Source organism: Athene noctua, chromosome 1 (genome assembly GCF_965140245.1).
Source record: "Athene noctua chromosome 1, bAthNoc1.hap1.1, whole genome shotgun sequence".
Taxonomy (NCBI): Eukaryota; Metazoa; Chordata; class Aves; order Strigiformes; family Strigidae; genus Athene; species Athene noctua.
In genome coordinates this window covers 109,080,630-109,107,418 of record NC_134037.1, presented here as the reverse complement: position 1 = coordinate 109,107,418, position 26,789 = coordinate 109,080,630, and the positions used below count along the sequence as shown (strand labels likewise).

The following is a 26,789-nucleotide window of genomic DNA, read 5'->3' as shown; positions in this document are numbered from 1 at the left end:
GTTGTGGAGATCAAAGTGTCAATGTTTTGTTCTCCTTCTCCTGTTTAGAGAGCTGAAGTCAGTTTGCATGTATCTGTATCCCTCTCATTGCTGAGCCCAGCACGGTTGATAGCTCTGGGTATTTTTTTAAAGCTGTTTCTAAAGATAAACATTTTGCAAAAATTCCCAGAATGCAAGTGGTCAACTTAATTTACCCAGAGCCATACTGTTTGTTAGCAGGCTGTTTCTTTATAGGGGGTTTTAAGTTCCAATTCAATGTATCATACATTAATATATAATGAGGAAACTTCTTCCATGGTCAAGGGTGGAATCCCTGCCTTACTGAGGTCCGTACAAACAAAACCTCTATTGATTTAGCTCAATAACATTCAGAGGTTAATCCCAAATCTCCTGCTCCTTTTTTGAGAACCATTCTATCACTGAAAAAATATGAATAAAATTACATATACTAATCAAAACAGTCCCCAAAGGTGCCTGAGCACATTCACATTCTTTAGTCTTCCCAGCAGCTTTAAAAAGTGGATTGTCCTTAGTTTTTCAGTGGCAGTTCGAGAAGCAGAGAGGGGATGTTTTTTGTCAATGTGCAGAATTCAGTCTGTCTTTTCTCCCAGGTTATGCTCTTTGATCTCAAATAGACAACGCATGTGTTATCACCATCTACTTGGCCACAGCAGGTAACTGCTTGGCTGCCTGTGTCATGAAGACAGCTGCCAGCCAGGAGATTTCTTCTTCTCATGCAAACGGTAGAGGTACTTTCACTAGGCAGGCTAGGATGCTTTTATCATGGATGATACTAGGGAGAAGGAGAGAGAGCATATAGTGTTTGTATATATTATAGTCTATATAGTATATGCATACAGTACACATACATACGGCTTTTTTTTAACAGATTATAAAAAGCCCCACCTTACTATGAGCCTTATGGGTGTTTCCTTTCACAGAGAGGCAAAGGGCTAATCGGGAGAGGAAATAGACGCCGATTACCCCACCCACCTCTGAAGCCTCTGCTAAAACCATTTATCACAACGTTTCTCAACCTTCTTGGGTTGGCAACTTTACAGGAGGACTCGTTTTTGCAACCTCTTTACGGTATCTACCAAAAAAAAAAAAAAAAAAAAAAAAAAAGGTAAAATAACCCCAAAGTAACAATAATACTTGTCTTAAGCACAGAGATGGCTAGGTGTGGTACGGATACATGGGAGCTCCCCGGACAGCCAGGCTGTTACATCTAGTTGTGGGACTGAAAAAGATCAGCCAGAACTGTTGTAAGTATTTCAGAGCTAAACCAGTTCAGGGGAGTTCGTGGTCAGCTTTTATGCCTTCAATTGTGTTAAGGTTGTACTTCCTGAATATCGGAAATATTTGTGTACTCTTCGCTTAATGCTGCATAAATGGTTTGGTGAATTTAAAGTGGGTTTAATTCTGTGAAAGATAGGTACTGGTATCAGAATTGTCTTTTTAAAATATTTATATTTTTTAAAAATGAAAACTTGCATCTTATTACATTAAAAGAGATAAGTAGATGGGACAGAAACAGTGTAAAAATGACTGTAAGAACTTTATTTGCCTGGTCAGTAAAAGTTTAGTTAATTTTTCGGTGTTTATTGGAATGAGAAGACTTCTGAGATGGGATTTATTTTACTTGTCAGCCACAAACATTTTCATGTCAAATGAAAAATCAGAAGGGAAAAAATGCAAGATAGACATTGACCATGCAAACATTCTTATGTAACAATGAAAAATAAAGGTCAAAGAATTTATAGTAAAATTTAATGTTTCAGCAAGTGTTTACAGATCATTAATCAAAAGAAGACAGGTTGGATATAACCTGAATTCAGCTCCATAGTCTTACCTGAGGGGTCTACTGAAACCCGAGTTTTCATATGGCATTGAGAAAGCACACAGTTATGATGTATTAGCTTAAACATCCGTACACACAGGAATACCAGTAATTTATAGTATCACAGGCAGCAATAACCTGATTAATAACAGTTCAGGGGCCTCAAATGGTCACCAATTCTGAACTGTAAGTATTTTTTTAAATAGCTTTTATTAAATTAAAGATAACTCAGTATCTTGGGATGCTAAATTCAGTGCCTCTTAGAGGGGTGCATTATTTGGAGAGAGGGGCTTTGTAAATCCAACTTGTTCTCCCAAGGCCAGTCGGTAGAACTGAACTTCCAGAGACCACTTAAGTATATAACACCGTGCAAGTAAGCATAGCCTATAGAGGCCTTCCTAGCTGCTAATTAGAGCTATTTGAGCCTTCACTCCTGCAGGAAATCTCAAATTCCGCTTTGACAATACTCAGATTTTACAGACTATTATTCAGATTAAATTTCTACATAGACAACTATTTTATATTTTCTCTTAAATTCAAGCACTTTTTACTGCTAAGTGTGTCCTGAGGAGGCTTGAGAATCATAACTTACATCTGAAGCAATTTTTCCTGGCCCTTGCTGGAAAAAGAGTAAGATAATCCCATTTTTGGTTATGACTATTGTTTTCCACCGTTTTCCTGAGTCTTGTCACAATTAACACCCACCACCCAGTGCTTTTTGAATGGTTTCTTCCCAAATCTCTGCCCTTCTTTCTACCTCCAGGTGAAGAGTATTTCAGAGATAGGAATTGGAAAGGTGTCAGGCAGCCTCGGTGAGACCAGCTCCAGCACCAGAGCCCTCTTACACTGAAATCAAAAGGAGAATTGAGGGTTTAATTTTGAAGGATCAACATCTTACCCGGACACAGCTGTTGTAGTGTTCTCGGGTAGATGTGATGTTGTAGTGCCTAATACTTATCGTTAAAATGAAAGCCTGGAGAATTTTCTTCTCAGTTTTATATTGTGGGATTGAGATGCTTTATGTGTAGACTGACAAATTTCTCTGCTTCTGAGTCCTTTATACAGACACAGAAAACCTAACCTGCAGCAGTGCACAGGTAATATCATTTTGATGGTGATGGTCTGACCGGATTTCACATTTTTCCCATTTAATATTTGAACTGTGATGGTTCCATAACTATTTCCAAAATAATCTCTCAAATGTATACCAATTATCAACAGGTTCACTGGCAGAACTGCAATGAACAGTTCTTAATGGCCCAATAGCTTTCCAATCCAGGTTCAATAAACAACCCCAAAACCAAGCCATTACTCTGAAGGCATGCTTAATCGCTAAATGAGATTACAACTGAAAACCTTCATATTTAATCATATTAATTGTAGGCTGCTGTTCCCATCAGAATGAAGCAGGCTCATTTCAAGCATTAGTTTCTGTAATTAAGACATCTACCGAAAACAGTTCGTAACATTATAATTGTAAACTGTGCAGTAGAAATAAAGAAAGATCTTATCTGGAACCAAAAACATTCATTATCTGAAGCCAGAAATGAAGCTTCAGTTGCATTCTTTTGCATAGTAAATTATCAAATGTCTTTCTTGCTTAACGCAACTAAAGTACAAATTTATTCTGACTGCATTTATTTACATCTATGCTTAAACATGACTCTGGTTTGACTGACTAATTTTTAATCCCATTTAGACACCTCTTACTGCATCAGGTAGTGAAATATATAATGAATGCATGAAGAAAATACAACCTGACTTATTTGGTATAAAAAAAGGGGGGGGGGGGAGATACAAAGTAAAACAAAAACAAAAATTATGTGGGAAAACAATTCAAGGCCAAACTAAGAAGAATAAATAGTAAGCTATACTTTTTAAAATAATTCACATATGAAGGCCCCGTTCTTGCATTCACCTAGGTAGAAAGCTTGCCATACTCTTAATTCAAACATTATAGCTAGAAACTTTTTTTTAAAAAATTAACTCACAAATTTGTGAGCAAATAAATAACAGTAAATCTCAGAGAAGTTAAGCCTGTGGTTACCATAGGCCCTATTTATGCCTGTTCGGTTTTGACTGTGGTTTTGGGGTATTTTATTGTTTTGTGCTGTTGTTGTTACTGGGGTTTTTTAATCTGAGATTTTTGCTGTGTCTGTATTGCCAGTGTTCTGTATCGGAAAACGGTGGTCATGTCCTTCAGGAATTTTCCTTGATTTGGGAAGCTTTATTAGCCCAGAATATGACTTCTCAGCCTGTGTCAGAATTTAGTTTGGGAAGTCAATAAAGATTCTACAAACACAAACAGGTCTGTATTTCATGCTTAAAGGACTTAGTATTTTTTAAGATCCAAACACTTAAAACAAGTTATTTTACATTAAAACTCACTGCACATGACAACACAAACTTTTTCACAACCTGTTTTTCTTCTGCTTGTGGAAGTATTACTTAGACTTCCTGATTTCAAAACCTGCCAGGAACTTGAATGGCCTTTCTGGAAAAGTTGCCTCAAAAGGACAGTGGTAACCACACACGGCTGCTTTTTTTTTTTTTTTTCTCTTTTTATTTCTTCTTTTGGAGAGAGAGGGTGTTTTTACCACATTTCAGCCTCGTTGGCTGCACGGCTACCAGGAGCACGAGCAACTGTTCCGACAGAGCAGGAGCACTCGCAGTCTCGGCCGCCTCAGGGGGCGCTTGAGGCGGCGCCACCACGAGTGCGGCGTACACAAAACCCCCGTTTTTGTTTACCGCCCGGCGGCGGGGCCTAGATGGCGCAGCGGGCCTCAGGCGACCGCGACGGCAACTGCGGCCTTTCATCCCTGCTCTCCCTGCCCGAGCGTCTCCTCCCCTCCGCGCTCGCACCCGTTATCACCCCCCGGTGGCCGTGAGGGTGGGCCTAGCTGCCCCGCTCATCCCCTCACCGGGGCGGGCAGGCGGCGGGCCGCGGGCGCCAGGCCCGCGCCATCGCGCGCCAGCCAATAGCGTGCGGCCACCCACGATTCAAACGGCGCGGCGCGGCCAATAGGCGCTGTTGGCGGGCGGGAAGGGGCGGGGCGAAGCGCGGGGAGGGGGTGGTGCGCGGCCGTTACCGTCGCTCAGGGCGGTTGTTCCGTTCAGCGGAGAGTGCCGCGCTCGCACCCGGCTCCCGCTGCTCCGCGGAGGCGCCTCCTGCCCGGCCCGGTGGGGGCGGGCGCCAGGTAAGGGAATGGCGGCAGCGGGGCAGGCGCGGGCCGGGACACACCCCCCCTCCGCGGCCTGCCCGGCGGAGAGCGCTCCGGCCAATCGCCGCCGCCGCCTCTCTCCGCCCCCACGCGCGGGCGGCGGGCCGCGGCCCCGCTCCGGCCCGTCTCCCGGTGGGCGGGCGAGCGAGCGGCGCCTTTTTCCGCTGCCTGGGCCGTTTGTTTGTGCACGGGAGGTGAGGCGAGGCGGGGGAGGGTGGGGCTGGGCTCCCCGGCTTTGTTCGGGACGCCGCCCATCCCCCTCCGCAGCGGCCTGGCGCTGCCGGGCCCCGCGCGGGGAGAGGCCGCGGCCACCCGGTGTGGCGAGGGCGCGCCGTGGGAGAGGCGGCCTGGGCCGGCGTCGCCCCTCCCCTCCCCTCCCCCGCGGCAGAGGCTCCGCGCCAGGCCCGGACTGGGAGTGCGGGCGGGGCGGGGCCGCGGCGTGGGGCCGGGCCGCGGCCCTCCCCTCCCCCGGCACGTGGGTCGCTTCCTGTCAACACGGCGCCGCCGCGGCCCCGCGTGGGGAGCTGGGGTTCCGGAGGCTTTCCGTCAGCTCTCAGTGCTTCTGGTGGAAAGCCTTTTTAAAGGGAGAAGCCTCGTTTCCCTGCCTGAGGATTGACAGGTTTTTTTGTTTACCTTGCGGTTGTTTGCGCTCGTTTTCAGCGGCGAAGCTGATTCGGCTGTTCAGTCGAGCCAAGCTTGAACCGGTGGTAGATAGTGCCACCGTTATGGAGGCAGAGAGCTAGAAATGTGGAATGAGTAACGGTGATCCTGAAAAGGTCCTGCACAGCTCGGTCTCGGTGAATTCGGTAGTAACTTTCAGTGTAGGAAGCTGTGTCTTGTTAGCCTTGACTGGCAGTTTTCTTCCTGCATTTCTTCTTTTCTTGCATTCAACTGGTTCCCTCCTCTGACATAGACAACATTACCTACCAGGGGTGAGATGTCAGAATTAGTGAGTAGAATCACTGGATGTGTATGAACTTGGATCTCCGAAGAGGGAAACCTTTGGTTATTTGGGTTTTTTAATTTATTTATTCTTAAAACTGTGCACCCAACTTCTGATGATGTGGTATAATCTTCTGATGACTACAAGCTATCGGTCTTATTATTTTCTTGACAGGAGTGAAATACCTTTCCACGTGTCTAGTGAGAGGGTCATTAAGAAAGACCAGAAGTGGATGTATGGGGCAATATGTTTCTCTGCCATGTTTCTCTTTAATTGTTTTGTTCTTGATTGAGTCAGCAGTAACTCCTTCTTGACCAACTTTTAGGCTCCAGGGAGTTTTGTGTTAATTGTCTTGGTTTGGTATAGGGTGCGAAATCTATTAGAGACTGCCTTCCTCAAGGAGAATCATCATGGTGTAGAAAACACAAATTTCATCTTGGGAGTAAGTGAATGTACTTGCAGTCAGGTACCTGTACAGTACAGGGTTCATTGCATGAAATAATTCTCATTTGAGGTTGCTTGGATATATATTATGAAGCCCTGTGAATGAAAAGACTACTATATAAGACTGCTGCAAACATTTGGTTGATGCCAGCTGATACCCTGAAAGTTACAGGGTGTGTGTAGGGACTTCCTATCTTTATTTGTCTTGATGCCAGTAATGGTTTTTGTTATCTGAACAGATGAAGGCTGTCTTTAAAAGGTGTAGCTTTTTGAAGTGGGATACTTGGAATGAGGATTGCAAACCTCCCTCACAGGAGGCAGAGGGGTGCAGAACAAGGTGATAATTTTTGGTAGGGTAAGAGGTAATATATACTCTTTTTTTAGTGTTTAATGTTTGATCTCATTATTAAGCTTTAATATTTAAAGAAAAAATGGAGAAATAAGTAGGTCTTTCCATCAATAAGATTGTTCATTACCTTTGTTTGAATCACGGGATAGTATTTCTATTTGCTTAAATTCATTTATTATTCTAGAATTTAATTTTGTTGATATCTACCTCAGGCTGAATTATATAACACTGATTTAGCTTCATGTCCTTCAACCACGTTTTTCAGCTTCTCAAAACTAACTTCAGCTCTTCTGAGAACAAGGTTGGAGGAGGGGAAAGAGGTCTTTCTGTCTTTGAATCATCAGGTTACCTTTTCTTTGGGCTGTCTTCATGTTTGTGTACAAAAATGCTGGGTTTTGAAGTTTGACAGAGATTTGCATTTTATTATCCTTGTGTAGTTGTATCTAAATTCTGAAGAGGTGGTTATAAATCGTAAAAATCAATTTACATGTCCGTAGTAACAACTTTGTGAAAGATTGTTTCTCTTTTTCAAAAAAGGACTTAAACTCCAAAGATTCTGTTTTTCACAACTTTGTCCTAGGATGTGGCACCTTAGTCCTAGTCAGGCTCTGAGTTTACAGATGATTACACCTGAGGTGTTCCAGGTCGAGAGAAGAAGCAGTTGGCTAGAGCACAGGAAGTACAACAGCAAAAAGGAAATTAAGTCATAGGTCAGGTTATGACATCTGGTGAAAGCTGTGACTGGACTTGGTGGAGGACTGGTGTTTGGGCTATTTATGGAAGAGGAGGAAGAAGCTAGAGCTGTGCTAGAGACTGGGGAAAGAGCAGTAGTAAAGGTGGATCTCCTAAAGAACTGTCTTTTGGGTGAGAAAACTGGACAAAGGTGACAGAGATGGGGATTGAGATCAGATCTTGAGTCCAGAGGTGGTGAAGAGAAACTGTAACTAGTTTGGTGAACCATGACAGAAAAGGCAGAAAACTCCCAAGGAATTAAAGGGGTGTAAGGAGAGAATGGAGAAGAATTTGAAATGAAAATATGGGAATGGTATTTCACAGAGTCATAAGAAACAAGGCTATGAATTTGATGGGGTAAACTGACTGGGATAAAACAGAATCGGATAAATGGAAATTCAGAAAGGATAAGAAAGTTACAAGAAACACTAGGTAGAAGCCATATGAGCTGGAAGAGTGCGTACCTACAAGCGTAGACTAAGAACCATGATGATTTTTCTAACTGGGGAGTATCAGTGAAACCAAATGGTAAAACTTATACTTTTCACTCCTTCAGTACAGCAAAGGAGATGGCCAGATGTTTCTGTTCTGAAGCAATTTGGAATATTTTGGTTTTGGTTTCTTCTTTGATTTGGAGAGCTACACAGGTGTAAAATCTTAACAGCAGCTTCAGGAAATGCCAGAAAGAAAGTTGATTGAAAAGCCTCACTAGTGCGTTATGAAGGTCTGTGATTGCCTATTAACAATGGTTTTTGCCAAAGAATCTTAACTTTTCACTGCAAGTTAGTTAATGTGTAATGAATGAGTATCTAGTTTCATATTTGTTTTCACCTCGTTTTGTGTGGCTTCACATCTTATTTATAGCAAGTTAAAATGCTTTGGCAAAAAAACCCATTTGCTGGTTTGTTTCGTGTCCCATCCTGTCGTATGTCATCCCAGTCCCCCTCCAGTTGCTATATTTGTTGTACAAATGGGGATAATGCATAAGTTAGTATGTATTTTACCATAGAATTTTAAGATACCCTCACTTTATATGCTGCGACCTGAGTCACAGAAATTCAGGTTAAAAGTTTCTTCTGCTATGGATACCTATTTTCAGAAGGCAATGCCATAATACAAGACACTTTTCAAAGAGTTATACGGGACTTTACATTTAAAGGCATTACTTCCTCTAAGTTGCAGTTGTGGTTTTCCCAGCACCCTGGTATGGGCAGACCAAGGGTGGTAGCTACTTAAACCATGTTTTGCTAATCTCATGGTGCAGTCAGGGGGATAGAATTTAGTTTTTCAGGATATTATGTGATTACTCTGATGCTGTACCTTGTTTTCCTACAGGCCCCTGCAAAAGGCATTGCATGCCTTGTGCTAAACAGGTGAAAAAGAGAAAATAATTCAACTTGTACAGGAGCTTAAATTCTGATGTTTCCTAACTTACTTGGCATAGTAATTTGAAGAAAGTATGTAACGTGGCTGTGTGTATTGCGTAGTGACATTTTTTTTAACATTTAGAAATTATTACTTCTGTAATTTTTGTAGAAATACAGGAAAAGAGGGTTAGAGGACACTTAGATACCATCTGATTTACTTTTTTCCCCTCTAGATAAGATCAACTGCATTACGTAATTTTGGTCAAATACATGCTTTGCCTGTTTTTGATGGTCTCTGATGATGGAGATTATATATCATAGTTGAATGCTGGTCTAGATGTACTATTAATACATTTGAACATTTTTTCATAACATCTAACTTGAATCTTTGCTCTATTTGAAAACTGTTCTGTCTACTATTGATTTGGAAAACATATCATTGTTTTTTTTCTTACCAGGCAGCTTTTTGAATATTTAAGGTGAAGAATTGTTTACTTTAAAGTTTCCCTGTTCCAGCCTAAATTATATGGAAAGAGTGGGGAAAAATTAGGCCTAATGTCTAGCTGTCATACGTATTGATGTATTTCTTTTCTAGGGATTCCTTCTGGAAAATGCCAAACCAGAGGTTTGCTGAGGGCGAGGTGGTGATGGGCCGTTGGCCAGGAAGTGTCCTGTACTATGAAGTGCAGGTGACTAGTTATGATGATGTTTCTCATCTTTATACTGTTAAGTACAAAGATGGGACTGAACTTGAGTTGAAAGAAAGTGATATAAAGGTGAGTACACATTTATATAATTATCAGTATTTCTAATGGAAGATTATTGATTTTGTGATGTAGATAAAAATACAATTTATAGTTGGATAATTGCTTTGCAAGTTTTCATTAACTGTGTCTTCAAGAAATGGTTGCTAAATAACAGCTTTTTCCTACATGACACCTCAAGTAGTTTAGAATGCTGACTCTGTCTTTAAAGAAGTGTGATTGTTTTCTTTATGTTGAAAAAAATGATACATTTGGGGAAAAACATGTCTGATTGTTCAGGAACTCCATTGCGTGATTGTTCATGCAAAATTCATTTTAGGTAGCTTATAATGCTAGTAGTCAGAGGGTTGATACCAATTTGACCTGTTTTCCACTGTTAAATAAGAAAATTTGAAAGCAGATGCAAGCGTGTAGTTAAGGATCACTGTAAATACAAACAGTGCATCCCTTTTAAGCACATAGTTAAAACATGTGAATAGCTTGTACTGTTTTAGGGCCACAAAGGTTTCATAAGGTATTTTTCTCTATTTGTGACAATTAGGGACTTTTGAAAAAGGGTCAGGTCATATGTATATGAACACATCCCTTCCTCCTTACATATCTTTGTTATTTCATTGTGTGTTACTAATAAAGGCCTTTAAAACTCTACATACAAGTTTCATTTAAGTTTAAAATATGGTGATGCATGAGACAAAAAGCTATTTGAATGTTTGCTGTAGTTGATTTTTAGGGCCTGTTCCAAAACGTGCGTAAGTTCAAAGCTAACTTGTGTGTTTTTATGTGAACTGTAGTTTCAGTTTTTGGTGGCAGTGTACATGCCCTATAATTGACCTTTTGGAACAAAGTGTTTCTGCCTTGATCTAGACAATGTTTTCACTGCTTTCAGACTTCCTAACTTGTTTACTTTGTGCTTGCAGGTTAGCAAACTCAGGCTGAGAAAATACCTTTCATAGGCACAAATGTTTTATGATAAAGAAAGCTGTGTTGTGGAAATTTGACATGGGAAAATAAGCATCATAGACTGCAGAAGAGTAAAACTGAGTACTTTTGGGCAAAACTGTTTATAAATGAGATGTTCATGGCATCTAATTTAATGATTTAGCTGACTTGGGGTTTTTTAACCTTGATCTGAGCTGTGTTGCCTTAAACAGATCATTGCATCTTGATATGCCAAATGTATTAATAAAGCTAAATAACTGAAATAATTGAAATTGAAAAGAATTGAAATGATTCATTTACTTATGCAAAGGCTTAAGAGGGTAGTACACTTAAGAACTTGCTGCTCACACTGATAGCTTACATCCATATCCAGGATTATTTTGGTATTAACCAGCAAAATGACTATGCTGTAGTTGCTCTTTCTTAACAGCCTTTGTACACCATCAGTAAAGAAAATAAGAGATTTCTGTAGAACTATATGCCAGAGTCCTCATCACAAAAACCCTCAAGTTTCTAAAATAGTTCTTTGGAACATATAAGATAAGATTTCGCTTTCTTCCCCTCTTTCATTCTTTTAGTCACACTCATCATTCAAGTACAGGAAGGGCCAATCTTCTTCAAGCTCTCCCTCCAGAAGAAGTACTAGCAGATCTCGATCTAGATCTCCTGGTCGACCAGCAAAAGGCAGACGTCGTTCTTCTTCCCAAAGCAGAGAACATAAAGATGACAAAAAGAAAACCATTCAGGAAACCAACTTAGCTCTACTGGTATTAATTTGTTTGTTTGATCTTTGTGGGTTTGTTGGATTTTTTTTAAACACATTTTTGCTATTTGCACAAGATTTGTTTGATGTTTACTGTGTTTATTTTTGTAAAAGCTAGCTTAGTTCATGTCCCCAGATGTCGTGGTTTAACCCCAGCTACCAACTAAGCACCACACAGCAACTCGCTCACTCCCCCCCCCCCCCCGCAGTGGGATGAAGGACAGAATTGGAAGGGTAAAAGTGAGAGAACTCCTGGGTTAAGATAAAGACAGTTTAATAAGTAAAGCAAAATCTGCACGCACAAGCAAAACAAGGAATTCACTTGCCACCTCCCATGGGCAGGCAGGTGCTCAGCCATCCCCAGGGAAGCAGGGCTCCATTGTGCATAACTGTTACTTGGGAAGACAGACTCCATCACTTCAAGTGTCCCCCCGCCCCTTCCTTCTTCTTTCCCCAGCTTTACGTGCTGAGCTGAGGCCATATGGTGTGGGACATCCCTGGGGTCAGTTGGGGTCGGCTCTCCCGGCTGTGTCCCCTCCCAGCTCCTTGTGCACCCCCAGGCTGCTCGCTGGCGGGGTGGGGTGGGAAGCAGAAAAGGCCTTGACTCTGTGTAAGCACTGCTCAGCAATAGCGACAACATCCCTGAATTATCAACACTGGTTTCAGCACAAATCCAAAACACAGCCCCATACTAGATAATATTAAGAAAATTAACAATGTCCCAGCCAAAATCAGCACACCTGAACAACATAATTACCTGCAAAAGCGTATCTCAGAACTGCCTTTTTTCTTTGAAAAATAGGCTTTCTAGCTTAACAAGTTGTGAGGAAATTCTTGAAATTTAAACATATGTTGGCAAGTTCCATTTGAATTTGGTGGTACAGTGAAATTCTCAGAATTCAAATAAATGTGAATTCTTGAATATTTTAATTCACTGTTAGCTGTGTAGTCCTGCTTGTGAAATGGGTCAAAGGAAGCTAGCCTACTTTTAAGATGTATTGATGAATACACAGCAGGTAGGTACTAGAATTTGAAATAAAATTAGTTCTGTCTTTGTATACAGTTCATGAAAATAGTAATGGAAAATGTGAAGCTTCAGTAGGAGAATTGCTGCAGAATTCAAGTGTGGGATATGTATGGATACGTATACACATATGGCCTTGCTGATTGATAGTATTGCAGAATAGTTTTCATTATAAAAACTCCTGTGAGGATTTGTAAGTTTATCATATTCCTGGGTTTTTAGCTGAAATTTATCATGTTTGTTCTTGGCCTTTTTGGGAAGGTTATATTGAGTACTAAAAATGGTTCCGGTGTTCTGTAACTGAAGTGTAGTAGATGTGATATTTCTCTATTAAGAGACAAACAAAATTTCTTGTGCTCTTAAGATAGCTTCAAGTGATACTTGTCTGAGACACAGTCCCTTGACTTGGAAATACTTTCTGCTTATCTGTTGAAAATAGATGGGTTTTAGTTAGGTTTCAGCTAAACTAAACCAGACCAATCTAAACTAAATAGATAGGTTTAGTTTACTAAATTGCTACTACTAAAATCATTTTTTGACACTGAAATTGCAGTGGGTTTTGTTTTGCAGTGAACTACTTTGAGCTGTGTGACCTAGTGCATAGTCTGTGAACCATATGTTCATTTTAAGTAGTTTGTAGGCAGCAGCTACTCTTTACTTTGGACAAAAAGGTTAAAATATCTTTGGTGTTTTCCTCCTGGCTTCTAATTGAAGAGAAGGATTGATCTATTGGTTTTTTTTATGGCTGGAATGATCTGGTCCTTTTCAACCAAGCTTAAGTCGAAATAAAGCAAAACAAATCAGTTGTGTCTTCCAGAGTTGTGTAAGCTAGACTCATTAAAAGAATTTTTGTAAGAGAATTTATTTCTTAGGTATTTAATGGAAACCCAAACTTTCAGTCCTACAGATCAGTGTCATATATAAGACATTGAAATTTCCTGCTTTCCTAATAGAATTACTAAATAGACATGCATTTTGTACTTGGCAGTTTCTAATGATGAGTTAAAAATAACTTGGAAGCTGTATTCTCTCTTAATTTCACTGTTAATTTAAAAAAAAAAAGCGCGTAACCTTTTCCTTTTCTTAAACTTGAGTTTTCTTCCCTTATTTGTGAACTGATGCTTTGGATATTGAACTCACTTGTTTTCTTGTGGAGAAAACTGGAGCAGTTGCAGTTGAAAAAAGCCTAGATAGTTAGTGTTCTTAATTATTCGTTATATACTTACACTTAATGCAGCTGTTATTTTCAGAAAGCTAAATCTAGGTTTTTTCTTTTAACAAGAAACCGAGTGAGAATAATACCAGAAGGTACAATGGTGAACCTGAAAGTACAGAAAAAAATGACACATCCTGTGTGATCTTGGAGGTATGAACATTGTATTCACTCTTAGTTTTATGTCACATTCTATCTTTACTTTCTCAGAAATCCCTAGAAAACGGCAATACAACAATCAGAGAGCAACAGAATGCACCGTAAAACTGTTTAGCTAACTAAGTTCAGGGGAGAGTGAGATGAAATTGTCAGAAGGGAAGAGTACTAGAGTTGCATAACATTCATTTTTCTTGTTTGATTTTTCATCAAACCTTCACTGATTACTTGGGTTCATTCCCATGCTTTTACAGTGTGAATGTTTGGCCGTAAAAAGTTGTGTTTGTTTGGTTTTTGGGTTTTTTTTAAGTAAAATCAATTCTTCGGTCCTGATTGTTAGCTAATGCACCGAGTTATGGCAGAAAGGAGGAGAGGAGGGTGGGAATGGATGACCTGTACTAGAACTGGTGCTGATATGTAATCATGACCTGACTGATCACAAAACTCATTTCTCATTTTAGCAGTCTCTTCATATAAATACATAAACTTAAAGTACTGTATAGAAGTAGAATGCATTGTATATTGGTGTTTTATAGTGAATAATGTCCTCCTAAATAAAAAATATCAAAGTAAAACAAGGTAAAAGCACTGGGAATTTTTTAGTAAATTCTTTTTATTCATTAACAGAAGAAGTTGAAACCAGACCTGGACATGGAGCGTGTGCATGAACAGTACAGCTTGCGTCCCAGAAAAGAAGAAAAGAAAAAAGAAGAGATATATTCGGAGCAAAAGATTTTTGAGGCAATAAAAACAATTGAGAAAGCATCATCAAAAACAAAAGAGCTAGAGTTTGGTGGAAGAATTGGTATGTTTTCAAATTGTAATAGTTGAAAATGAGTACTTTTGTGGGTTCTACTTATTGATGATACTGTCATGTCAAGAACTGGTTTTCCAGTTTTTGGACCCTGGTTGCAGAATACAGAATCAAATGACAGTGCTTCATGCAGTCTGCACTGGTATTGGTGGCAGTCAAAGAACTGTTATTACACTTGGTTCTCTTGTGAAATATAGTGAAGATCTTGAGCCTTCCTTTGCACAGTGAGATTTAAATATTTCCAAATTAAAGAAGTAACTAGCAAAGTTTCTACATTTTCAAAACCTAGGTGCTTTGAACTCAACAGTAAAGTGTTCTTTATACAGTGTTTTGGAGAGTGGTAAAGGGATGCAGTGGATGTGATCCTTCAGTTTGGTTGTATGACCTTGTATGGTAGTAAGAAGAATGTCTCTGTGTTCCATTATGTCACTGAGGGATTGCTGCTGTCTTGCTTTAGGAGTAGATAGTGACAACCTCTTCTTTGTTACTGAAGTTAATACCAAGCTTTATTAGTGGGATTGAAACTAGGGATTTTTTTATTTTCTATGTTTATCTTCTAATATGGCATGATGCCTGTTTACAGGGACCTTCATGCTGATATTTTTCCTGCCTGCTACTGTATTCTACTTGCTGTTGATGTGCAAACAGGATGACCCCAGTCTTTTGAACTTCCCTTCTGCTCTCCCAGCACTTGAAAGTCTTTGGGAGGCTAGGGTGTTTGGTGTTTTTCTTCTGTGGTTTTTCCTTCAAGCTCTGTTTTACTTGCTGCCAATTGGAAAGGTAAGCTGTTCTGTTGCAACTGGGTCTTCATGGATAATTAATTTGTGCATTAGGCTGGAAGTTAGGGTAAGTTCTTAATGCAGTTAATTTGAAAGCAAATGAGTTTGTTTTCCATATTAAGCTGGAATATGGCTACTGCAGATTTCTGTAAACTTAAAATAATAGCATGGTTTGTTAAGAATTTAATGTCTGTGCATTTCACAGTCTTAAAGTAGAAAAGGCAGAAGATATCTTACAGGAATTCAAATCAAAGCATTGATAAAATTTGCTTGATAGAATTAGAGAAGAATTTAAGACATCTGACTTCTAAATCAGCAAACTGTGATACTCAGTTTGTTCTTGATGCCCAGTGTTTTGGAGTGCAATCTTCACTTTCTAGCCCTATGTATAATCAGGGAAATGCTCCGTTCCCCCCTGTGCCTTGAGGGATACTGGCAGATTCTGAAAGAACACCAATAAATAGATTGTTTAGTCACGTTCTATTGCTATACATGTTTCCAGTGATAGGAACTGTTCAGCTTTCTTGAGGCTGGTTAGGAAGAGATTGGGTTTTTTAATGTTTTTATTTGAAACTGTTACCCTTTTTCTTTTGATATCCAAAGTATACCTTGATGCAATGTCTTTGTGGCAGAGATGTGCCTGATTTCCCTCCCCTGCCAGTGCCCCCAGAAAGTACTTTGTTGAAACACCAGTATGTTACTCTTCCTAGGTTGTAGAAGGCTTGCCTCTTTCAAATGGAAAGAAACTGCAGTACCGGATAAATGGTAAGCAGTTGCTTATTCTCAAATTCGATACTACTATCTGGTTTGCAGTGCTCAGAACCATAAGATACAAATGTTGAAAGATAAACTCTATGGTCAAACTAGGTATCTTTTGTAAATCTCCCATAAAATAGGATGAGCCTTTTCTTGGAAGGAGGTTAGTAATGATCAGGAACTAACTGCCCCAAAAGCAAGACATTACATCTGGTCTGCATCCAGTTGTGACCGGTGACTCCCGTCAAATTTTTTGTGTAATTGCTAAACAGGCAGTTGCCTACTGGAAATGTTAGTCTTGCTTGTGTAATAAGGACTTTTGCTCCAGGGGAGATGTTCAGGAGTGATCTGAAGAGATCCCTTGTGTCTAGATCATCTTGGATGTCTCTGATTTACAGACTATTAAGAAGTGTGTTGTAATTGATATAAGATGTTCTTATTCTTGCCTGGCAAAGAACAGTTCAGAGTCCTTTTTCAGATCTGATTTCACTTCCTATGAATAAGGCAAATTTCTCATCTAGGTTTAGAGCATGATTTAACATATTTCAGCAGTCCTGCTTTTTCAGGCTTAAATAGAAAAGTGTATTTTGCCTTGCAGTTATTCCAGACTACCTCTTTGATTGATTAGTCAGTTCAAGAACACTATCTGGTGATAGTGGAATCCCAATGTTATATTAAAAAAAAAGAGTGGAGTTTTGTCATAGTCTGGTAAGATGCACAATGTTAAAGTGGGAATAGGACTGTAAATCATAGAAGCAGAGTGAATTGCATTCTGTGGAAGTGAGTCATATTAAGACTGCCTCATAACTTTTTTGGTTTTGGACTTCTGTCTTTAGTAGGGGCATAGTCCTGCAATTTTTTTCTGTGTTCTGATGAAGGGAGGAAATAAGCTACATGATTTGGATGATTTAGAAAGGAAACTCTTTTTTTTTTTTTTTTTTTTTTTAAAAAAAAAAAAAGGGGGGGGGGGAAATAGAGAAGCAGTCTTCTTGCTGCTTCAAAGGCTGATTCTCAAAACAACTTTGAAAGCCTTCTTGAAAAAAAGATGATGACAGTGTCAGGACAAGAGGCAGCGTGCCCAAACTGAAATATAGGAGCTTCTGTCTGAACATTGGGAAACACTTTTATTGTAAGGGTAACTGAGCACTGGCACACATTGCCCAGAGAAGTTGTGGAGTCTCCATCCTTGGAGATACTCAGAAGCTCTGTGGATGGGGTCCTGGGCAACCAGCTCTAGGTGGCCCTGCTTTAGCAGGGACCTTAGACTAGATGAGCTCCAGAGGTCCCTTCTAACCTCAACCATTGTGACCCTCTGAAAGGGTTCATGGAAGGTACTACTTAGGTGAGAGCTGTATAGAACTGCCTGCTTGTATTTGGATATTATTCCATTCTATGTGATGTTATACAGTCAAAGTACAAAAGTTTTGTCTTATTTCAATACTTTAATTACTGCTATCTGTGTCAAGGTATATGTGAGTATAACTCAGAAGAAAATAAGGTTATCTGAGCTGTCCCACAGATAAGATTTTGTGACCTGCTATCATTATCCAGTAGTAGTGTCAGTGTCCATTTTTCCACTAAAATCTGAAACTGGATCCTATGTTGTTGTAAAATATGTAGGAGTGCTCAGAGTGTTCCTGCCTCTTGTCCTTTTGATGAGGAGTACAGGAAATTTCAGGGCATAGATAGAATATCTTGGATATATTGCTGTGTGCCAGAATGTTGACCTTAAAGAGCATGGGATGGGAAGACATTATTCAAATATAGACAAACTTTGAAGAAATAAAAATGCAGAAAGGCATTTTGGGGTAGGTTCTACTAGCATGCTTTTTATTTTGGCTAATATGTTTTTCTTCTACATTCTTTAGGGGTTTACGCTTTTATTTTGACTGCTGCAGCTGTTGGAACTTTATTATACTTTCAATTTGAACTTCATTATTTGTATGACCACTTCATGCAGTTTGCAGTGTCAGCTTCAATTTTTTCTATGGCATTGAGCATTTATCTGTATATTCGGTCCCTGAAGGCACCTGAGGAAGAGCTAGCACCAGGTGGAAATTCTGGTGAGTTATAAATATTTTGGATAATTTTTTCCAACTGTTTGCTACAGTTTCATTTTTATGAATTAAAGGCCAGCTTTAGACCTAGTTATTATAATACTGTGAATTTTATTAGCAGTGTAAAATTGATGTTGCAAGTTAAATGGCAATTGTTTGTTCACACTCAGATACTGTAAAATGTTTAAAAAATTACTTGGATTATCTTGAATAGCTTACACAAAAATATCTTGGCTCGTCTGGTCCTCTAGTGATGAGAGGACAGTTCCTTCCTTTTGAGCATTTGTTCCAGAGACTTGTCTAGTTTGCTTCATAGTGCCCTTGCTGGGGGCCTATGGACCTTTTCCTGAAACAGTATGGAAAGAAAAACTGAAAAATCTAGATGTTTTGGCAGTGGGAAGTCTGGTACAGAACTTGAAATTACGGTGTGTTTGTAAACTTCTGCTGTGCACTTTTAAATCTAGTTAGTTGAATTGAGTTTTGAAAACAAATTTTGATTGTCATGAGACTGCCTACCTAGAAAATATCAATTACATGCGTATGTTTTTGTAGGACAAAGAAGTTGATTAGCATTAAATATTAAACAAGCTGCTTTTAAAAATGATCATAGGGTGATGAAGGAAGGGAGTTTATAGACAGAACATTTAATGTATTAAAATGAAGTATTCAAATATCCTCAGTTCCTTTGTCAATGCAGCATGTATGTGTGTGAAGGGAAATAATAAATGATCTGAAATTGTTTTTTTCTTTGAAAAGTTTGGTTCTAGCTTCTGTAAGTGGTATAGTAGCATTCAGTAACTGTTCTGCGAAGTGCTTATTTGCTAACTTGGTGCAGGGTATCTTGTAGTCCATGTATTTCCTTCTTGTCCATCTCTTTTGGTGGAGAGGTAATTGTTAGAGCTAAAGGAAGTCTTGCTCCCAGAGAAGAGCAATGAAGTGGGAGGAAACGTAGAATTAATTAATAACCATAAGATCATGTTCATGGAAACTGTGATGCGAGCTTCAGGATCAGGCTGAAAATAAAGAAGGAACAAGTGTCAGGGAGAAATGAGCCTACAGTAACTTCTGAAGTGTGTAGTCCTCCTAATAAATAAAATGTTTGGGCCTCTCATAATATAAACCATGTGGGATTTGCTTTGTATTTTGCATGTACTGTCACGTTTTTCTTTCCAGTCTAAAGGATTTTTTTTATTTATTATGAGAGAACTTTAGTAGAAACTGGGAACTTCTTTATGAGGAGGAGTGTAGTGACAGATAAAAGGAAGAGTATTGCTAACAACAACTTATGTCTTATCTGCAGGCTATTTTATTTATGATTTTTTTACTGGACATGAATTAAACCCTCGTATTGGCAGTTTTGACCTCAAATACTTCTGTGAGTTGCGTCCTGGATTAATTGGCTGGGTGAGTCAGTTGTCTTAGTTATTTGCCTAAATATTACACAAATGGATTATTTTATATATATAAAAATTGATATTAAGGATACAATATGTATTTATAAGCAGGAGAAAAGCGCTTACAGTTTCATGTTGCCAGATTTTTAATGATCATTTTTAGTCACTTTTTAACTTCTACATTCTAGCTTCTTTGCCTTGTGGGAAATGAAAACCCTTCTTAAATTATTCATTCAGAATACAGCTTCAGAAATGTAGTTAGTTGCAAACTGTGGCTTGTGACATAGGTGTTTGGGTTTTTTTAAACTTAAACATTGGTCAAAAACGTCTGTATTAAAATGTCCTATAGTGTAATAGAAAAGACCACTTTCTCTTACAAGGAAAATTTCTAATGAAGTATTTTCTAAACTAGGTTGTTATAAACTTGGCAATGCTCTTGGCTGAAATGAAGGTACACAATCAAAGTATGCCGTCGCTGTCAATGATACTTGTGAACAGCTTTCAGCTTCTGTATGTGGTGGATGCTCTCTGGAACGAGGTAAATGACAGTCATATTAAAACATTACCATCTCTAATTCCAATGTTAAATGAATGAAGCTTTGTAAATTCTAAATTCCTTCCTCCTTGTTTCTAGGAAGCTATTTTGACTACAATGGATATTACCCATGATGGATTTGGATTCATGCTAGCGTTTGGAGATTTGGTGTGGGTTCCATTTGTCTACAGTCTGCAGGCCTTCTATTTAGTTGGTCATCCTACTGCAATTTCTTGGCCTGTTGCTGCTGCAATTACTATACTGAACTGTAAGTTATAGTAAAAGTTACTGTTACTGGTAGTAACAATGCAGTGCTGATTTTTGTTTCCTTCAGTTGTGAGGTGAAGCTTTAGCTGAGATGCAGGGATTGTATTTTCTGTATTACCACAGCTGGTGGAAGCGTGTGTCTGGCTCCTGTTTAATACAAAGAATATAAAATTTCTCATTTTATTAAGGTGAAGGATAAATGAGGCTCTGGACACAATTCTTCTGTTGAGAGGCATCTTTAAATGGATGCTGTCTGGAATTGCAGAAGTGACTTAAAACACTTTGAATGAAGCGTAGCAGATGCTTTTTAAAGTCAGTCTGAGTGACAAACTTCTTTTTTATAAGAAAGCATAGCCAACAAGCAATTGACTTATTTAACCTAGGGAAAAAGAGGTTTTGTTGTTTAATGATTTGCATCTCTTTCCCTGATGCCCATAGTTACAAACTCATGTCAGTGGAAAATATCTTTTTGCCTGTCAAGTACTTGGAGAAATGATCTTGCATCTTTAGGGGACCTTAAATTTGGACCAATATGGCCTTGTAGTTTGTCCTTTTTATCGAAGTAGTAAACGTAAGACAAAATTTTTTTTCTAGAAATGAGAAAGAGTGTAAACACTTGGAAAGAATATGCAAGTGTACAACTTCATATGTGCAGTCCTGAGAAATACAACATCTTTTTAAAATTTTCAGTTAATTTTTCTTTTTTTTTTTTTTTAAATCTTTATTTAAAATATATTGTGATCACATTTTTTCAGTACAGCCTCAGAAAAAGCAAATTTAAACTGCCTTGTGAAAATGATGGAGGAAATTAATTTCAAACCAAGATAATACTTCATTGTCTGGTTCTTTTAATGTTGTGAACTTGCAAATAGTTCATCACTTTATGGATAGGCACTGTAACAAAATACTGGGCTGCTAATAGAGCTATAATCTTATAAACGGCAGCACGTCACCTTATATGTGTTTCAAACTCGGTGTTAACATTAACAAACTATAAGTCAGATACAAATGTAAAAGTAAGTGTGAAAATAAACCTTCTCCTAAATCATAAAAGTCAGTACTGTGCAAGAGCGTATGGAACGCAGGTTTCCGATAGCATTTCTGTCTTGTTGGAGCTCTGAGAACCAGAGAGTATCAGTTACCTCTTTGAGGTAATAAGAGTGGCAGAGAGTACATGAGCGCTTTTGTTGAAGGAAACTGGAAAATACTGAAAATACAAAATAAATTAATATCTTTTTTCAGGTATTGGATATTACGTATTCCGCAGTGCAAATTCTCAGAAAAATAATTTCCGAAGGAATCCGGCAGATCCCAAATTGGCCTGTAAGCGCATTTTCTTATTTGTTCAATTGCTATACAATGTCTCTTTGTGCTATTTAAATGCACATTTCAATTGTTGTACTGACTACAATACTCCATTCACAGATCTGAAATTTATACCCACTGCAACTGGAAAAGGGCTTCTTGTCACGGGTTGGTGGGGTTTTGTTCGTCACCCTAATTATCTTGGTGACATCATCATGGCTCTCGCATGGTCCCTACCGTGTGGTAAGTTCCTGAAACTAAAGTGTATTTTATTAAAAATGCTTGTATATTTTGACATCTGACTGGATTTGAAATTCAAAGTGATAATTATTTGAGGTACTAAAACCTGTAATTAATTGAATGGCAACTTTCTGCGTTGTAAGCTTAATGCAACACCTGTTTTCTCTTACATCTTATCCTTTATAGCTCACTATAGATTTGACTCTTCTTTCTGACACTTCATCATTCAGTAGCAATGGGGGTTGCTTGATAATAAGTTGTTCCTTATATTTCTTAGGCTAGTGGCTGTGCTATGGGGTTTTCAAAGGGAGTTCCCAAAACGTGGGAGTTTGCTTGGAGAGAAAGACTCCCACATACAGGGATGGACTTTAAACAAAATACATTTAAAAAAAAAAAAAAAAAGTCATCAAATGCAAAGGAGTGGAATTCTGTTTCAAAGTTTTTGTTAACAAATAATTCCCAGTTTTCATGAAGTTTACATTTGGAAGAAATCAGGGAGCCTTTTGTCCAGTGTGGTTTTGCTTAGGAAGAGCTTAGGAAGAGCAGTGAGAGTTTCAGAAAATACATATGATCATGGTAGTCCTGCCCCCTCTCATTCAAGTCTAAAAAATGGCTTTGGGCTCCTCCTTTGCCTGAAGGAGTTTCTCTTCTGTAAAAGCTCAGAAATGAGCATGACACCTGTTCTGAGACTGAGCTGCTCTGCACCCTGTGGCACAGTCTGTTTTTTGCAGACTGTGGGACACAGAGTTTTGGCAAAGTGGGACTTTGTCACTAAGTGCTTAATGCCCTGACCAGGAGCATCAGCTGAGAGAGGATGCTGGAGTTCAGGTGCTCCTCCAGGGGTTAATTTTATTTTGAATTTGAATTGAAAGTAGACAATACTAGATTAGTGTATGCATTTTTGGACTGTATCCTGGAAGAGGCTTTCTGCTGTGAAAATGTGGGACTCGAATCTTCTGTTGGCACTTTAATAGCTGTGTATGGAGTGAGGATGGGTGGGAGTAGATCACAGAATCATAGAATGGTTTAGGTTGGAAGGGACCTTTAAAGGTCATCCAGTCCAGCCCCCCTGCAGTGAGCAGGGACTTCTTCAACTAGATCAGGTTGCTCAGAGCCTTGTACAATCACACCTCAGATGTTTCCAGGAAATGGGCATCTGCCACCTCTCTGGACAACCTGTGCCAGGGTTTCACCATCCTTGTAAAAAAAATTTCTTCCTTCTATCTAGTCTGAATCTACCCTCTTTTAGTTTATAACCATGAGCCTTTGTCCTGTTGCTACAGGCCCTATATGGTCTGTCCCCATCTCTCTTATAAGCTTCCTTAAATTACTGAAAAACTGCAGTAAGGTCTCCCTGGAGCCTTCTCTTCTCCAGACTGAACAACCCCAACTCTCTCAGCTGGTCCCCATAAGGGAGGTGCTCCAGCTCCCTGATCATCTTTGTGCCCTCCTCTGGACCCACTCCAACAGGTCCATGTCCTTCTTATGTTGGGGGCCCCAGAGCTGGACACAGCACTGCAGGTGGGGTCTCACCAGAGCAGAGTAGAGGGGGAGAATCGTCTCCCTTGACCTGCTGGCCACACTTCCTTGATGCAGCCCAGGATATGGTTGGCTTTCTGGGCTGTTGAGTGCATGCTGCTGCCTCATAGTCAGTTTTTCATCCACAAGTCAAGCAGTGTGCTGAGCAAAGCTACAGCTACCATCTACAGCCAAAATAGAGAAGACCTTGTGAGGCTTGTGTGGGGCAACTTGCGCTGCGGAGGTTTAACTATTTCTCTGGTTTTGATAGCTAAAGAACTTAACTTTATGTGCCAGCTTTGCATGCGTTGAGAGTGAAGTTGGTAGATTTCGAGACTCTGAGTTTTAAGGATTTTTCTTTTTGTTTTTTTGTGGATCTCTTCCTATCTGCATGTAAACATATTACACATTTTTTGTACTATTCTATTGCGTATTTGATGCTTTACAATACAAGTTGCTTCAATCCATAACAAGTATATATCGCCATTTTAGTAGATGTTAATAGCTAACATTTCTGGATTTTTTTGCTCTATCTAAAGTGACTTTCTCACTTTGTTCTACAGGTTTTAATCACATTTTACCATATTTCTACGTGATATATTTCATCTGCTTGCTTGTTCATCGAGAAGCTCGTGATGAACATCATTGTAAGCAAAAATATGGCTTGGCATGGGAAAGGTATTGTCAGCGTGTACCATACCGCATATTTCCTTACATCTACTAAAGCAGTCTAGATGCCTGATTTGCAAATTACTTCTAAAGTTAGTTTCTTTGCAAATAAAAATATACCTCTCACCTTTGCACTTGGTCTGTTTGTTACTTAGGCTTTTTTTTTAAAAAAAAAAGTGACCAAACAATGGAATGCATCAACAGGTATTTACAACTAATATTAAATATGTGAGTTATGTGAACTGACTGTCTGTGACTTCAATTTTTTAAAAAATTGTGAATTTTAAAAAGTCTTGGAGCCCTAATTTTTCAAGTTCAACTTTATCCTGAGTTTACATTTTTTTAATTGCATTTAATTAAGCACTGTGATGTAAAGTATATTATTTTCTTAATACAGTAAATCCAGCAATTCCATCCAGTTAATTTTTTGGTGTTACTTGTACCATCTAACTTCAGATGTCTGACTCAGTTGTCTGAATTGGAGGAGCAGCAGGGTCTTTTTGGTCAGTGGAGCTGGAAGCAGAAGATTTGACCCACATAAGGGCCCTGTGGTCCTGGCAGTGCTCTGCAGCCTTGGGCCCAGAGCTGGCACAGTTCAGCTGGGTGGTTGTCCCCCTCCTGGCTTTTCATTAATGGGATTCTTTTGGTCAGGGAGGCTCAGGCTGCCCATCCTGCCCTGCACCTGCAGGAGGGACAAAGGGATGGGATCAGAAGGAGAAGTGAAGGGGCATAACTCCCATCCCATCCCCACCTTCTTGAGGCAGTTTTGGCACAGACCAAGGGGGACTCTGAGCTGCCACCTGGCTGTGCTCCTCACCCTAGAGTGAAGCCATGCTTCTGGCTCAGACTCCTGAAGGTAGATGATACAAACACTTGTTTCAGCTGTGAGCAGAGCTGTGGAATGAGTTGTGAACCTTAATCCTGCATCTGGCATTGAACATGGGGTAGAAAAAGGTGCAGTTTGTGTATTTGACAGAAAAGAATAAAATGACCACAGTTGGCTTATTCTGATCTTTGTAAATTGTGTCTTAATGTACCATAGTGTTTGCTGAGTGTGTATGATAAAACCTTCACGTTTTTGCTGTACAGTGTTTGGATTTGAAAATGCGATAGCTTTTTAGAAACAGAAGAAATCTGTGACTAAATCAATTTCCAGTAATTTTTTTTTAAAAAGTTCATTGAATAAGGTTTTTGTAAATTAATGTATTAATTCTTGAAACAATTGAAGTATTCATTTAAATATTTGTATTGACAGATATGCTATGAAAATTTTGGAAATACTCCTCAATCCAAAGTGTGTGTTTTAATTTGGCATTGCTACCTCATATGTAGGTTTTGCCTTTTATACTGTTGCAGATAGAGAAAACAGCTATTTTTTTGCTATTGCTATTTAAAACAACATTTTTTACATGAGCCTGTGGTTAAACTCAACCACTTTCTAATATATTTTTGTATATATTTGGTTTTTTAACTAATATATGTGTTCTAGTCAGTAGTTGTATTCTTTGTCTAACTGGCTGTAAATCAGATGCCCTTGCAGTATTTGCTTCAGAAGTAGAATAATTTTGTATTTTACTGAAATAATCTTGCATTAATTAACTAGCTTTTATTCTGTCATCACAACTGAGAGCTTTTCACATACTTCATAGCTGAGGTTTATAGCACAAGTTGCCCAAAAAAGCTTATTAGGATCTTAAATACAGAGCAGGTACCTCTCTGCTTGCCGCAGGAAGGTTCCTAATAACTCGGAATGTTACTATTCTTCATCAGTTATTTTCAGTTCTTTTAGAATGTTGATGTAATTGAAATCTAGCACATAGCTTTTTAAATAAAAGAACAGTCTATTTTGTACACGGGCATTTTTTAAAGTTAACTGTACATTTGAAGTGTATATAATGTAGCTTGATTGTGGCATTCTCCTCTGAAAATCTGTATGTTGGTGTTGTAAGGAAAATGTTTTAAGACAAGTACTTTGATTCCTGAAAGAAAATAGCAGTGCCTGCATCGGTAACAACACTGGAGAGCACTTACCCTGTGAAGCAGAGATTAAATTGGGATACTTTTTTCAGTGGTTGCTCGATGGATTAGTGGGAAATAGAGCAATCATTTTGCTGCACTAATTCGCAGTTGATGTTTTAAAGTCTACTGAAGGGGGGACAGTTTAACTCCTCAACCTGTGAACTAGAAGATGCTACTGCTATCCCAGTTTTATCTGTTGCCACACAAGGTTGTTAAAACATAATTCAGAGCCTTTGTCTTTCAGAAATGGATCTTGACCAATGATAACTTCGATTTATTTACACGCTGAGTTTTATGTGAATTTGATTTTGAAGTAATTGTTTTTAATACAAACAAGCCTATAAGTTAAAATAAAGCTTTTGCTTAAAATGAAGTAGTGCATTTATTTTTCTTTGGTGGTATCTGAAAAAAATTACATTTGATTTATCTTACAAAGTAAAGATGCAAGTTTGCTGAAGTTCCTTCTGTATCTGTGGTTGTGGGTTGAGTGTTTACAAGCTCATGTATGGTGCTTCTCTTAGCCTGTCTGGGAATTTAAGAAAAGGAGGTCTCTCCACTTAAAAGATCTCCACTTCTCCTTTTTCTTCTGCTTCTCTTTGTGCGAAAGTTTACCGATCCACGATCAGCCGGAGAGCATATTTGTTCTTTGAATTGTGTCTCTCTCTGTCGGCGACTTTTGCT

The 26,789-nt window shown here is 39.1% G+C and overlaps 1 protein-coding gene across 3 annotated transcripts; it reads left to right on the top strand.

Annotated features, from left to right (window-relative positions):
• Positions 1–4,891: 4,891 nt before the first annotated feature.
• Positions 4,892–26,481, top strand: LBR (lamin B receptor). Of its 3 annotated transcripts, none has more exons than XM_074897301.1 (14): positions 4,892–5,037; positions 9,492–9,672; positions 11,178–11,366; positions 13,669–13,752; positions 14,386–14,560; positions 15,153–15,349; positions 16,059–16,113; positions 17,973–18,167; positions 19,462–19,565; positions 19,968–20,093; positions 20,190–20,358; positions 21,600–21,680; positions 21,783–21,905; positions 23,984–26,481. In XM_074897301.1, exons 2-14 carry the CDS (start codon positions 9,508–9,510, stop codon positions 24,142–24,144), a joined length of 1,824 nt encoding a protein of 607 aa, XP_074753402.1. In that variant the 5' UTR covers positions 4,892–5,037; positions 9,492–9,507; the 3' UTR covers positions 24,145–26,481. The 3 variants fall into 3 exon arrangements, with proteins under 3 accessions (XP_074753402.1, XP_074753399.1, XP_074753401.1); XM_074897298.1 differs by having other exon boundaries at positions 14,383–14,560; XM_074897300.1 differs by lacking the exon at positions 4,892–5,037 and adding an exon at positions 5,157–5,255 and having other exon boundaries at positions 14,383–14,560.
• The last annotated feature ends 308 nt before the right edge of the window (positions 26,482–26,789 follow it).

Bases quoted from the DNA above. Each gene is read 5' to 3' on its own strand.
- LBR (XM_074897298.1), top strand. From the start codon at position 9,508: ATGCCAAACCAGAGGTTTGCTGAGGGCGAGGTGGTGATGGGCCGTTGG. The intron at 13,753-14,382 runs GTATGAACATTG...ATTCATTAACAG, and splicing joins CATCCTGTGTGATCTTGGAG to AAGAAGTTGAAACCAGACCT. The intron at 14,561-15,152 runs GTATGTTTTCAA...GCCTGTTTACAG, and splicing joins AGAGTTTGGTGGAAGAATTG to GGACCTTCATGCTGATATTT.